The sequence below is a fragment of the Cottoperca gobio genome, chromosome 12, assembly GCF_900634415.1.
Source record: "Cottoperca gobio chromosome 12, fCotGob3.1, whole genome shotgun sequence".
Classification (NCBI taxonomy): domain Eukaryota; kingdom Metazoa; phylum Chordata; class Actinopteri; order Perciformes; family Bovichtidae; genus Cottoperca; species Cottoperca gobio.
The window spans coordinates 3,648,879-3,662,691 of record NC_041366.1 but is presented as its reverse complement, the minus strand read 5'-3'; the positions used below and the strand labels follow the sequence as shown (position 1 = coordinate 3,662,691).

General features: G+C 36.4%; 1 protein-coding gene across 3 annotated transcripts in view; it reads left to right on the top strand.

Moving 5' to 3' along the window:
* Window positions 1-10,141, top strand: part of rab27b (RAB27B, member RAS oncogene family) — a 62,558-nt gene extending 52,417 nt beyond the window's left edge. For 2 of the 3 annotated variants that reach the window (XM_029444945.1, XM_029444944.1), the window contains exons 3-6: window positions 2,230-2,318; window positions 4,136-4,239; window positions 4,472-4,595; window positions 6,627-10,141. In XM_029444945.1, coding sequence (XP_029300805.1) covers window positions 2,230-2,318; window positions 4,136-4,239; window positions 4,472-4,595; window positions 6,627-6,813 — 504 coding nt within the window. In that variant the 3' untranslated portion in view covers window positions 6,814-10,141. The remainder of the gene's footprint in view (window positions 1-2,229; window positions 2,319-4,135; window positions 4,240-4,471; window positions 4,596-6,626) is intronic. The other variant, XM_029444943.1, reaches the window with a different exon arrangement.
* The last annotated feature ends 3,672 nt before the right edge of the window (window positions 10,142-13,813 follow it).

The following is a 13,813-nucleotide window of genomic DNA, read 5'->3' as shown; positions in this document are numbered from 1 at the left end:
TGCTGAGTCACAATCATTATATTAACTTGTACAATGAGATCAGACCTGGGTCGGATCCAACAATAGCCCGGGATACATTATTTGTGGAAGGATGGCTGAGTTTAACCACTGAGTTTATAACATCAAGATTGCTGTGGCATTAATACATGAACAAAGAAAGGAAATCAGCATATGTATGTTCCTTATTTGCTTTTAGAGTTTGTTAACTTGAAATATCTGTAGTTCTTTGCCTCCACAGTTGATGCTGTCATGAGCAATGGTTCCCAACCTTTTTGACCTGAGAACTGTAGAAGTTCTCAAGTGGCTTATTGGCTGGAGTAGCCTTTCCCTAATAAAAACTACTGAATATGATTGCCAATGCCCATCTCAATCAACACCCGTCCGCAACTGTCCATGACTAAGACACGAAGAGGCGTCAAAATGTGGTTTAATAAACTAAAAGCACGTTAAGAGGCTTTGATGGATGTTGTTTTTCCAGTGCAACACTTTGTCAATATTGGATCAATCCACTGTAAATGAGATGAATCCAAACTTACCACAGATGCTGTTCTCTGTGAAGAAACAAACCAACTTTTTACAGCCACCAGAGGGTTCACACTCAAAAGATTGATTTTGAGTGTAGCACCACTTTGAACTGTCACTGAGACCTGTTAAACACTTTTACTCCTGTTGCTGGAATCTCATCGAGGTAAATACAAGGATATGTCCATGGGTGAGTTATCTGAATCAGAGAGTGGGCGAGGCTCGCTTCGGTCAGATGGTGCTATTCTGCCTTCGCACTTCGTAAATACTGAAAATGCTGCTTTAATCCCACTGCTCCGGATGACTCATAGGATGGATTATAGTTCCTCACCTCCTGTGTGTGCGTGTTAAGATCACACCCCGTGTTCAGGAGTCAAACAGACACGTTGGATCACAGCTGTAGCTCAGTCTGTCAGTGGCTCCTCCTCAGGGTCTTCATGGAGCCTGAAGCTGAATCTGGACCAGTTTGTTTATCATTTGAGCCAGAGTTCTGGTTAACCGTGACAATGCCTGATCTCCCGCTGCTGTAAACTGAGTTGAATATAGTGAACATGTCATCTGAATATGAGAACCAGTTCACACTTGTATGTATGACATTCAGAGCATTACTATAGTAGAAAGCAGCTATTTGCTGATTTCCCTTGTTGGAATACCTGATGATATGGTTAGTGTTGATAACTCTATTTTTAATTTCGTAATCCAGCGATCCTTAGATTAAATAACAAACTGCACCACAGGTCTCACTATAGAGGACGTGCGCTGTCAGATGTACAAGTTTCGTCATTTTCTGCCTCACTTGAAAGTCAGTTATCAGCTGGAAAACTGCACTAACGGAGCTGTAGTGTTCTTCTAACTGCTCTGAGCGTGAGCGCTGTCAACGCAGCTTTAAAAGAGAGTGTCTCATCTGGGAGAGTGAGAGGTGTGAAGGACAACCGGGGCTTCCTGCAGAGACACCAATATACCCAGCTGCAGCACACGAGAGTTGATCATTACAGAGTCAGGATGGATCACTGTTACTCAGACCGGCTGAGGTATTTAACAGCACAGCAGCGGAGAGGTGGAAACATAGCACACTGTTTTGAACTGTGTTTGGCAATATGTGTGCGTGTCTGTCTGTCTGTCTTTTTCCGCTGCTAATTTTGCATGCGACTGGACCCATCAGCCTAATATAACCTGTTTGCGGTGATTCAACAATGTTTGGAAACCTATTGTATTGACTGTCTTTGACTGATGACTCTTCACTCCCTTAACTGAGGCCGCAAGTGATCAACAACTGCTTCAGTAGCAAAAGGCAATCTGCTTCTAAAAACAAGCCTTACTCTGGCTCAAAAACTGGCACCCATAGAAAAGTTGAGTCTCATTGTGAACTGGAGCATTTGCAGATTATGAGAAGTATAAATCCCTGTTTTTGTAATATTCGACGCCATCTTGACTGTAAGGGAGCCTGGAGGGACAATTGAGTGAGATACATCACCAGGAGGGGATCTGTACTCTGAGTACACTTTTCTAGTTATATATGTTTTTAGTGCAATGTCGTCTGTAACCCAAAGGCATGGGCAGGCGTAAAAGTCTATAGCTGCCACTTAAATGTTTCATATACGACACATTTCATGTCAATTAATTTCTTCAACAATACGATATTTTACCCTCAGTCGCCAGTATATATATGCCTAGAAAAACTAAACTGTGTTGTTTCTGTCTCCTCAGGTGTACACAGCGTCCAACCCCAATGGGGCGACCACAGGGAAAACCTTCAAGGTTCACCTCCAGCTCTGGGACACAGCTGGGCAGGAGAGGTGGGCAGCTTGTTGTCTTCCATCATGACAATTACAGTTTACACTTTAGATTTCTATTCTGACACTGACACTAATCTGCACCGACATGTGTAGTGTAGCTACAGAGATGTTCAGCAGTGCTGGTCAACCCTGTCTTCTCTGTCCTCTCTTGCAATACACATGGGGAAACATCTTTTTGCACGCCCTCTCCATCCTGTCAATCTTCTGCATTCATTGTGTCCAAGAGGGACATGTGATGAATCCTTCCACCTCCATGAAGGATATCATTTAGTTTTATGTTAGGTTTATAATCTACATTTAACATCATTTAAATGTTTTCAAGCGTTGGTTACTGCAGGGGACAGTTAATGTCCAAGCTGAAGTGACTGACTGTATCGACTGAGTTTTTGGCCACCACTTGGTTAGGGTTAGACAACAAAATAAGGCAAATGTAAAAGGGTTAAAATGATTTTGTTATGCAACTTAAGTTGTTTACGCAAGTTAAGTATGTGGAATACCTCATTTACGTAGTAAAATTATAAGTCAACAAAGACTTTCAGCTTTAGAAAAAGGTATTTGTGTTCCCCAAAATGTAATCAACAATGCAGTTTTGTTGTATGCAAAGGTAATTATTAGGAGAGCGGGCTAGGTAAAGATGTCTTTCACTTCAATGCAAAAGGTCAGTAATGGCAAATCCAGGTTTGCCACAGATTGTAAAATGAAAAGGAGCATGTGTAATCACACTGGTTCAAGGAAAACACAAACAGATCAGTATCTCTGTGTGTGTGCCTCTTTGCCTGCATAGATAGCATGTTTCAATCATGTGTGCGTGTGTGTGGTCTTGTGGCCTCGATTTGTTTAATCTGTTTATAAAGGCCTGATGACTCATTGCAGGATGACTCAGTGTTGGTTACATAAACTTCATTTCTTCAGCTCAGTGTAAAGGAACCCATTCCTATTTTCCAAACCCGATCTTTCTGCTCCTCTGATTGGAGAACACAGATGTTATTCCACCTGTGTGATCAGTTTGTCAGACTGTTGGCTGTGGAAACACCCTGATATCTGCTGCTTTATCCTTATTGTTTGCGTATTACATATTTTCTGATTAGTAAGTCATATTTACACAGAGCCATGTTCCTTGCTGGTGTTGTTCCTAGCCGAATCCAGAGTTATGTTCCCTCCTCCATTCATGTGACTGGGCCGAGATGGAGCGGCTGGGAGGCGGGGTTTGAGGAAAATGGAAGTGCGCGTGCTCTATGGGCCCCTATGCTGAAGATTGACGGAATGTGTTTTTCTTATTGTTACTTTGTCACTTTGTTTATTTCTAGATTCTGGATTTATCAATGAAGGAGAAGGAATAAAAAAAAAAGAATTTAGATTTTTGAGGGAAAGAAATATCAGACACAAATGATTAGTAAAGCAGTATCTTACTCTTTATATGAGTCTTATTTTTATGTCACAAAAAACATGTCTGGAGGGGATCTTTAAACAAAATAACTTCTTACATCTTAATGCTGAATGTTCAAAATCACTAGCAAGACAAACATTAAAGAAGTGAAATGAAATACTCAGACCTGAAGGGAGACATTGTTTTTTGTTATTTAGTTCACTTCGATATTCTGAGTTTTCTTGCACCGTTGTTTCAGGAACTTCAGACATTTCAGCTCTGACTTTAAATCTCAGCTGTGCCAATGAAGCCAATGAAGTGATAAGGTGTGTGTGTGTGTGTGTGTGTGTGTGTGTGTGTGTGTGTGTGTGTGTGTGTGTGTGTGTGTGTGTGTGTGTGTGTGTGTGTGTGTGTGTGTGTGTGTGTGTGTGTGTGTGTGTGTGTGTAATAGGTTCCGCAGCCTGACGACAGCGTTCTTCAGGGATGCCATGGGCTTCCTGCTGATGTTTGATCTCACCAGCCAGCAGAGCTTCCTTAATGTCAGAAACTGGATGAGTATGTTCTTTCTACCAAAAATGATACTACTAGAGTTCAGAACTCTGTATTTGAGTTTTTATTATATTTGGAACTAAATGAAACGACGGCTGATGAAGGGCATGTGAAGGAATGATCAAATAAACCAGCAGGAAGCTAAACTATTAGTTTTCCCTTTCACACATACCTATAGTGTTTCTGTTTTACATTTGCACGTCTCATTTGTTTGTTGTTTATTTGTTTTCTTTTCCAGGCCAGCTACAGGCCAATGCCTACTGTGAGAATCCAGACATTGTGTTGATAGGAAACAAGGCGGACCTGGCCGACCAGCGGGAGGTTCAGGAGAAACAGGCCAAGGAGCTGGCTGATAAATACGGGTACGTTTGTTTTTCATATACAGTATTTGGTTTATTGGAGTAATGATTACTGGAGTATTGAGAATACTGAACATAATGTTTCTCAACTTAGTGTGCGACCTTATTTACAGGATAAAAGCAGTTCATCAGGATCCCTTTTCATGTTCACGCATCACTCCATCACCTGTATTGTCCACCTGTGATTAGAATGACTTTTTTTTTAATGCACACAGTCCTCTTAATGTGATTTGTATACAACTACAAAGGAGTTGACACTTCAATGATTGATTCAAGATCTCAAATTTACAAATTCTTTGGTTTTGGCTCGTAGACATCTTCACATTGTTTACAGTTCAACTGACAACTTCTTCCATCTCTTACTTTTTAAATGTCAGTTCAACTGCTTTCATCTCGTACACCTCATGTTACTGCAGGACATGTGACCTAGCCAAGAGTCACGGCCTAAATGATGTAGTTCTACAAGAATCGGCTTGACGTCTGTTGTAGAGTTGGGAAAACACACAACTTTTATTCCACACATGGGTCACAAGCGGCTCAAATCCATTGCAACTTTTTAATATAAAACTAAACATGACATGATCCACCTATAGCCTCCACTCAATTCCTTAGTTCACAGCCTAACTGTTCATGGGCAAGGGTGCGCTCTCTTAAAGAAACAGTACACAATTACCACAACATTAATAAAATAGCCTATTGTAGACATTAAATACAGAAAAACAACTTCAAGTGAAATCTCAATAACAAAACTTACTTATCCATTATGATTAGTTTACTTTTAATACTCTAAAATATAAATATTATAACTCTTCTAGGTTAGAATAAGACATCTATGAGAAAAATAACAAGCTAACCCGTCATCATACAGACCATACAACTGCTCACTCATCAACGTTCAGTTGAACTGCTTTCAGTGTTTACATACAAACTGACAGTTCAACTGCCTTCATGGCTTAAACTTTTAAATAATAATAATAATAATAAGCTTTATTTGTATAGCACCTTTCATACAAGAATTGCAGCCCAGAGTGCAAAAACACAACAATTAGTACAAGATTAGACAGAATAAGAGCATTTACAGTACAATAAACACAGTGATGAAGTAAAATAGCCAGAATTAAAATAGCCAGAATTAAAATAGTATAAAATAACATTGGAGTATTGTGCCTAGTTTCCGTATCTGTGCAGTACTTAACGACCCTCCTGTCGGAAAACCACATTCATCACAGCATTCTTGTAAATGTTTTAAACTATCAGGGCCATATTTTGAAAGCATGAGATCAACAATGGGCCCCTGTGGCCCTTCAACTGGTTTACTTCCTTTGCTACACATTCCTTGTAGTCTTTGTCAAACTCTTTATTGACCCTTGTCGTAAATGACACATGACTATTATTATTATCATTAGTATTTTTATCCTGAACATATTATATTATATTGTATTGTCCTATAGTAACTGTGATGCATTTTTAGTGTCACACATTACACACAGCAGTAAAGAGCAGGCTAACTGTAAGACAAGCAATATCTCAAATGACTTCCTGTTAGACGAGGCAGTGGTAAAGCCATGTGATCACCGAAGGACTTTATGTTTTTTGTATGCTTTGGTTAGTTTGTCAGTTTGTAAGCGTGATTAAGGAAAAACTACCGGCCTTCATGAAACTTGGTGGAAGGGTGTAGCATGGACCAAGGAAGAACCCGTTACATTTAGGAGCAGATAACAAGAATAAATGTCCGTTATTACTGTCTGTTGTAGTATTAGTGTAAGGCATAAAGGAAAAATATAAGCGAAGGAAGTCGAATTTATTCTCAAGAGTTCAACGTGTATTTTCTAAATGATATTGTAAATGTATTCTCAACATTTCAAATGTATTCTCATTTTCTTCCCTTATGACTGGCCCTGATACTCTAAAACTAGAAACTATTTATCTGCTTGATAAGTCGCTACTAGATGATTTTGATAGAAATGAACTGATATAAAAACGGATGGGATTAATTGGAAATGGTCACAAACAATTCCTTTGTGTTGCCCACAGGATCCCGTACTTTGAAACGAGTGCAGCGACAGGGGTGGAGGTGGACAAGGCGGTGATAACGCTGTTGGACCTGGTCATGAAGAGGATGGAGCAGTGCGTCGACAAACCGCCCGCCGAGCCGGCCAATGGTAACGGAGCCACAAAGCTTGGTGAAGCACAGCCCAATGAGAAGAAATGTGCATGCTAGATGAAGAAGAAAACGACCATTCAGCGTCTTCTCTCGTCCGTCCTTTCTACTCGCCACGTCCCCTCCTTCTTTACCTTCCCCTTTCTTCATCTTTGATTGCATGTTTCTACATCTTGTTCACTCTCTTCTCTCTAAAACTAACCTTTAACCATCTTCTGCTCCTCTTTTCTTTCTCTTCCTTCCTTTTTTTTTGTCTTTCTCCTCACAAACTGTCTGCCACTCTGGCAATGACGCAACCCTGTCCCCCTCTAGTGGATATTTAAGGTAATACAGTCTTAGCCTGTCTGCCCTTTGAGCTCTGTTTAGGAGGAAATTTAAACAGGAGGGGACAGTTTCATCACTGTCAGACACTTAATGTCCCTCGTTCAAAACATGCAGCCTGGGAATTGAGTTCTGCACTCTCCCAATTGCTCTGCTCACGAGTGGTATGGATGATTTAGATGGATCTACACACGCAAAAAGACATGTTTAAAACTTTCATTTGAACTATATGTCTGATCAGTACATCACTTTGTAACAGCAGGCACAATTTGGACCATTAAAGAGCTAAACATCAGGCTGTGTGTCTGTAAATTAAGTCCTCCTGAAACGTTTCCTCCTGGACCAGGGTGAACTGTGTAACCAGTGTTTTTTATTTTTTTTATTTTCTTTCCCTGTTTCAAACGGTTTGTTTGTGCGATGCTGTACCCGTATTAGCCACATATGGCCATCCAGTGTTTTTAGCAGATTTGTCTAGTTCACGGATGCACGGACGTTTGCTAAAAATGCACCAAATTGTGTTTAATGTAGTTACTACGGTGTCATGGTGGAGGTCTTGGACTCCTGATTGAGAGTGGCTGTTTGTTTGTTTTTGTTAAGCTAATATCAGCTCGTTAGCGTCTGCTGTAAAGCTAATAGGATTCGTAATGACAGCTTAATCCACAAGGAACTTTGCAGATAAATATTGGGCCTATAATAAACTTTTTTTTTTTTTTTTTCTCAACCGAACTGGCCAGAGTAGATTGTTCTGCTTACGGCCACTTGATAGTTATTATTATGTATTCAGATTTTGGATCAATTAAATTCTTGTGTTGGCACTAATTTAAAAAACAACCTTGGAACAAATCTTGCGATGAGAAGCTGAGTTAACTGTCACTTACTTCCTGTTTGCACATCTGATTAGCAGCTTACGTTGCTACATAGCCACAAACTAGCTAACGTAGGGTCTCGTCATTACGAACATTCCGAACATTACGAGCATACAAACGTTATGCTAATATTAACAAAAGCAGCTGATTAGTGTTTCGGAGTAAAGACATTTAGCAATTTTTCAGTAACTGATGTGGAAAATTACTTCTGGCCACACCACCAACATCTTGCAATCGACACTAGCTTACTAGCTAGCTTGTTGTGGCTGTTGGGTTGTTGCTTTCTGTGCCAATAATTAAAGTTTTCTCTAATTCTATCTTTCTATCTGACTTTTGATACCAAAAGCATGCGGTAAGTTTAGCTAACGTAACCTACACTTCTGTGCTTTTCTTTGTCTGTTCGTACAGGACTGCCATATGATTGATTTAAAAAGCATTGTTTGGATATGTTTACATTACATTGATAACATCTGATACTTTGACCCCATTTCTATTTCCCAGCCTTACTTCAACTGTTCATTTTGAAAACCGACCAAGAGGCAAATAGCTGCATAAGCTAGCTCTCTGTTAGCAGCCCGGTTGCTCATACTTTTCTGTTGCACAGCTTACTCTCCATTGTATCTCCGCGATGATGCCAGAGTTGGCTGAATATAATTTACGGATAGTTTACCATTCATAGTGTAGGACGAATATGGGTACAGAATGGGAAGTGGAGAAAAGAAAAGCTTACGTATATGTATGTCATTAATAGAGTGTCTTAGAACAGGACAGACATATTGTTTCAAACTGATATACTGCCTTGGCTTTTAAAGCGTTATTCCACTGTGGCTGAACAGACGTTAATCTTTGTTGGAGTTTGAGATAATTCAGCAACAAATATCAGATGCTCTGGGGACGCAATGTCACCATAATTTGCTAGTAATGTAATCCATCGCCTAAAAAAGATTGGAGCTATTTTACAGATAGAACAAACAAAGTATGTAAGTCAATATGAATGCATTGCAGAGTTAATTGAATTTGAGTGGAGAGGATAATGATCCAATTAGCATCATTATGGCAGTCGGGTGACTTCACCTTTTCAGAGCAGCTGATTGGCCACGTTGACCTCTCATCTCTTTATAACAGCAGACAAAGTGAAATATCGCTTTAAGGCCCCATACATGACCAATGTTGTTGGAATATAAAGTGACCAATTATTTATATTAAAATACATTTATATTATTATTTCTGTTGTCATATTTTTTGTAATATCCTTCACATCACACATTTTTCCTTTTTTCCCTTCCATTCCTAAAATTGTTTTTCCGTTGCTCTTAAGCTTTGTTGTCAAATGAACCCACAAATTACAAATGAATCAACAAGTGTGTCTCTAGCATGAAGAATATACACTATTATAAACTGTTGAAGTACAGAGGAAGTTGTTATGGTTCAACACTTGAAGTGACTGTGGACCAACTTTTTGTTGTGTTTTGTGCATGTTTAACACTATATTGATTTTTTTCATTGCACACCTGACCATATAACAGTTGCTGTGCAGAAAACCTTATGAAATCGCAGCATATTGAAACAAAATTTCAGTTTTCTGTTCAAAAGGCTGCATGTTGTGTACCATGACGATACACTTGTGCACAAAACATCTGTCTTTAGATTAACAAAAAACATTTCATTTAAATGTCAAAAATCAGCTTTGCGTCCGAGATGATCTCTTTTGTTTTAAGTGCAACTCAACGGTTTTCCATAGTAACACCTTGATCTGCCTTACTTCATGAAGAATCTTGAGCCAAGTTGAGGTGCACCAGAAAAGAGGGAAATTATCTTTTTCTCCACCTTCTGGCAGCTAAATCCTTGTTCTTCAGCGAGCCAAAGGGAGGTTTTACAGAGCAGTTCCAACTCACAGCTGCCTCAGTCTTAAGTCTTACGTTTTCTGCAGGTTGGTTTTTAAAGTGTTCTGAAACAAGGGGCTGCCAATCTGGTCAGCAGAGCAGTAATGTTAAGTATACTGTACGTGTGGCTTATTACAGGCAAAACACTGCTGTGGTCATTTTAAAGATTATACATTTTAATTTCAATATTGGATTAAATTACTTTTATCAGAAATATTTTTAGTATTGTGACTGCTGGATCCATTTATAAAAAAAAAAAAGCTAGGACAAAGCCTCAGAGCTTCACCTCATTGTCACCTATATTTAATCTACCAGTGTGCCAAAAAAAAAAAAAAGGAAACAAACAAGCGTTTGTTTATTCCACAAACCCAAACGTCATTCTGCTGTGCACTAAGAGAAAAACTGCCTTCACAAATAGAAAAATGTGTTTTTGTTTTGCATATTGTTTTTTGTTTTTTGTTAGAAAGCATAACTAAGTTGCCTGTCTACAGCTGATCTCAGTGCCATATCAAACACTGTTCGATTTTAGTATATCAAAATATTAATTTGCTGACTATAAAGACATAATGAGCTGGCTCACATTGTATTATATACATATATACGTATATACGTATATATATGTACATGTATACGTATATATATGTGTACATGTATACGTATATATATGTATACGTGTATACGTATATATATGTATACGTATATATATATGTATACGTATATACGTATATATATGTATACGTATATACGTATATATATATGTATACGTATATACGTATATATATGTATACGTATATATATGTATACGTATATACGTATATATATGTATACGTATATACGTATATATAAGTATACGTATATACGTATATATATGTATACGTATATACGTATATATATGTATACGTATATATATGTATACGTATATACGTATATATATGTATACGTATATACGTATATATATGTATACGTATATATATGTATACGTATATACGTATATATGTATACGTATATACAAGTATACGTATATACGTATATATATGTATACGTATATATGTATACGTATATACGTATATATATGTATACGTATATACGTATATATATATACGTATATATATGTATACGTATATACGTATATATATGTATACGTATATACGTATATATACGTATATACGTATATATATGTATACGTATATACGTATATATATATATATATATGTATACGTATATACGTATATATACGTATATACGTATATATATGTATGTATACGTATATATATATGTATACGTATATATGTATACGTATATATATATGTATACGTATATATGTATACGTATATACGTATATATATATATATGTATACGTATATACGTATATATATATATGTATACGTATATACGTATATATATATATGTATACGTATATATATATATGTATACGTATATATATATATGTATACGTATACGTATATATATATGTATACGTATATATATATATGTATACGTATATATATGTATACGTATACGTATATATATGTATACGTATACGTATATATGTATACGTATACGTATATATATGTATACGTATATATATGTATACGTATACGTATATATATGTATACGTATACGTATATACATGTATACGTATATACGTGTATATATATGTATACGTGTGTATATATATGTGTATACGTATATACGTGTATACGTGTGTATATATATGTGTATACGTGTATACGTGTGTGTGTATGTATATATATATATATATATATATATATATATATATATATATATATGTATATATATATATATATGTGTATAGTGTATATATATATATATGTATACGTGTGTATATATATATATATATATATATATATATATATATATATATATATATATATATATATATATATATATATATATATATGTATATATATATATATATACACGTGTATATATATATATGTATACGTGTATATATATATATGTATATATGTGTATATATATATATATATATATATATATATGTGTATACGTGTATATATATATATATGTATACATATGTATATGTATATACGTGTATCTTTAAGACCTTAAAGATAATTAAATCTGCAGAAGATTAATTGAAAATGGAAATGTTTGACCGCTGACATATCACCTTATAAAGTTGTTATTCTTTCCATTTAATTGGAGTGGAGTTTGCTTCTGATAAATATATAAATCCAATGTCTCCTTTTAGTTCCCTTTGGCTGTGGCGTTGGATATCTGGCTCTAAGTGTTCCACAATGTTCTCCGGTGAGATACTTACTTTGTCTTCTCTTTAACAATAAGCAGAGAGTAGGTCTATCAAAGCTTGTGAGCTGAAAACCAGAAGCCTGCTGCTTCTGCTGGAAAAGGGGTCGATGAAACTGAACCACACACTAAATGTGCCGTAAAACCAAAACAGTGAGCTAAAAGAGGCTAAAAAGCTCATGCTGCATAACTCTCACTTAAGTCACCTTTCACGTTACACAGTCCATTGTTACATTACAAATATTGATATGTGCAGCTTTAAAATGTCTCATACATGTCTAACTTTTTCTCTTTCCATGTTTTTGGTCAACGTTTGGTGAAACAGTTAAATTATGATTCAAAAAGAAATGACTCGTCTATAAATGTAACAAAGCCTTATTGATCAAGATAACTGGCAATTATTTCATTCATTTAAATGAATTTATTTAGGGGCAAAAAAAAGAAAAACTAAAATACTACTTTACTAAATGCCTCCAATCAAAGATGGCAAGCAATCAAAATTAAGTGATAAGAAGCAAAGTGCCAAAGTAGAGCTGCTGTTCTCACTGTTTGAGACTTTGAGTCCAGATTTCCATTTTCCCTAACACTCTTGAAGCAACGCCTTTTTATTGTGACAATCTTCTGAGCCAATGTGTCAGCTTTTATCTGTACCTTTCTTCTTACGTTGCTCATTACGTGTATATTCACTCAGGTTTTATTTCAACTTTAATATGTTTTGAACATTTATTTTTACTGCCTTGAATCACGTTTTGCTCGCAACATCTTTTCCATACGTCTTACATGTTTTTTGAATCCACTTTGAAAGTTTACACTGTTTGAAGAGTCATGTTGTGCCTGTTATTAACTCTTCTGTCTGAGTTTGTGAGCTATTGAATATTTTCATGCATTGTTGATTATAGATTACAAAGCAGAGGCAAAAGAGACCAGAAGTCGTGATGATTTTGTGCTCGATATATCAAAACAACTAATCAATCCAAGTACCTCTAAGAGCTTTTATTTTTGGAAATCCTCCGTGTGAGTTCTCTCTGATGCCTGCGGTTTGTACACGTTTCTTCAGTTTTCACTGCGTGTATCGATGCCTGTGTGTGTTTGTTGCACCGTCAGCATGTTTGACACAATGAGAATGAAATGACCTGTGATGCGTTTAATGTTTCTGATGTCAGAGCTGCAAATAAATCTGTGTTTGTTTTATCCCGTGGGGGTTTTCTTTCTAAAAGAGTCTGCTTTGGTTTTTATTTTATTCAGATCAGAAAAGTTTAGACGCTTTAAATACTTTGATCAAAACCCTGTCGAAGAGTCTGATGGCAGTGACAGCGTGGCGTTTCTGTGTAACTGTGTCTTAACAGATTACATATGTTAAATCCTGTGTGAACAAGATGTGGAGCACATGTTTTTACTCTGTTCAAGATAAAAACATGATGAAATATATACTGAACGTTACAATCTTTCTCTCTACAATGAGAACATTGACATAGATTATCTAGTGTTTGGCTCAATACTTCTTAGATTGAAGTCTTAATAAACTGATACAGCAGTGAGACTATATTTAAATATATTAAGGTCTTTCCAAAGATTTAACAAAAAAGAACGATACAAAGTTCTGCAACATGTTAACTGTAAAAACAGTTATTTTTCCCGTTAACACAACTAATACAAAATTAACTACATGTTAGTTTGTACAAGCCGCTTATTATGACCCATATT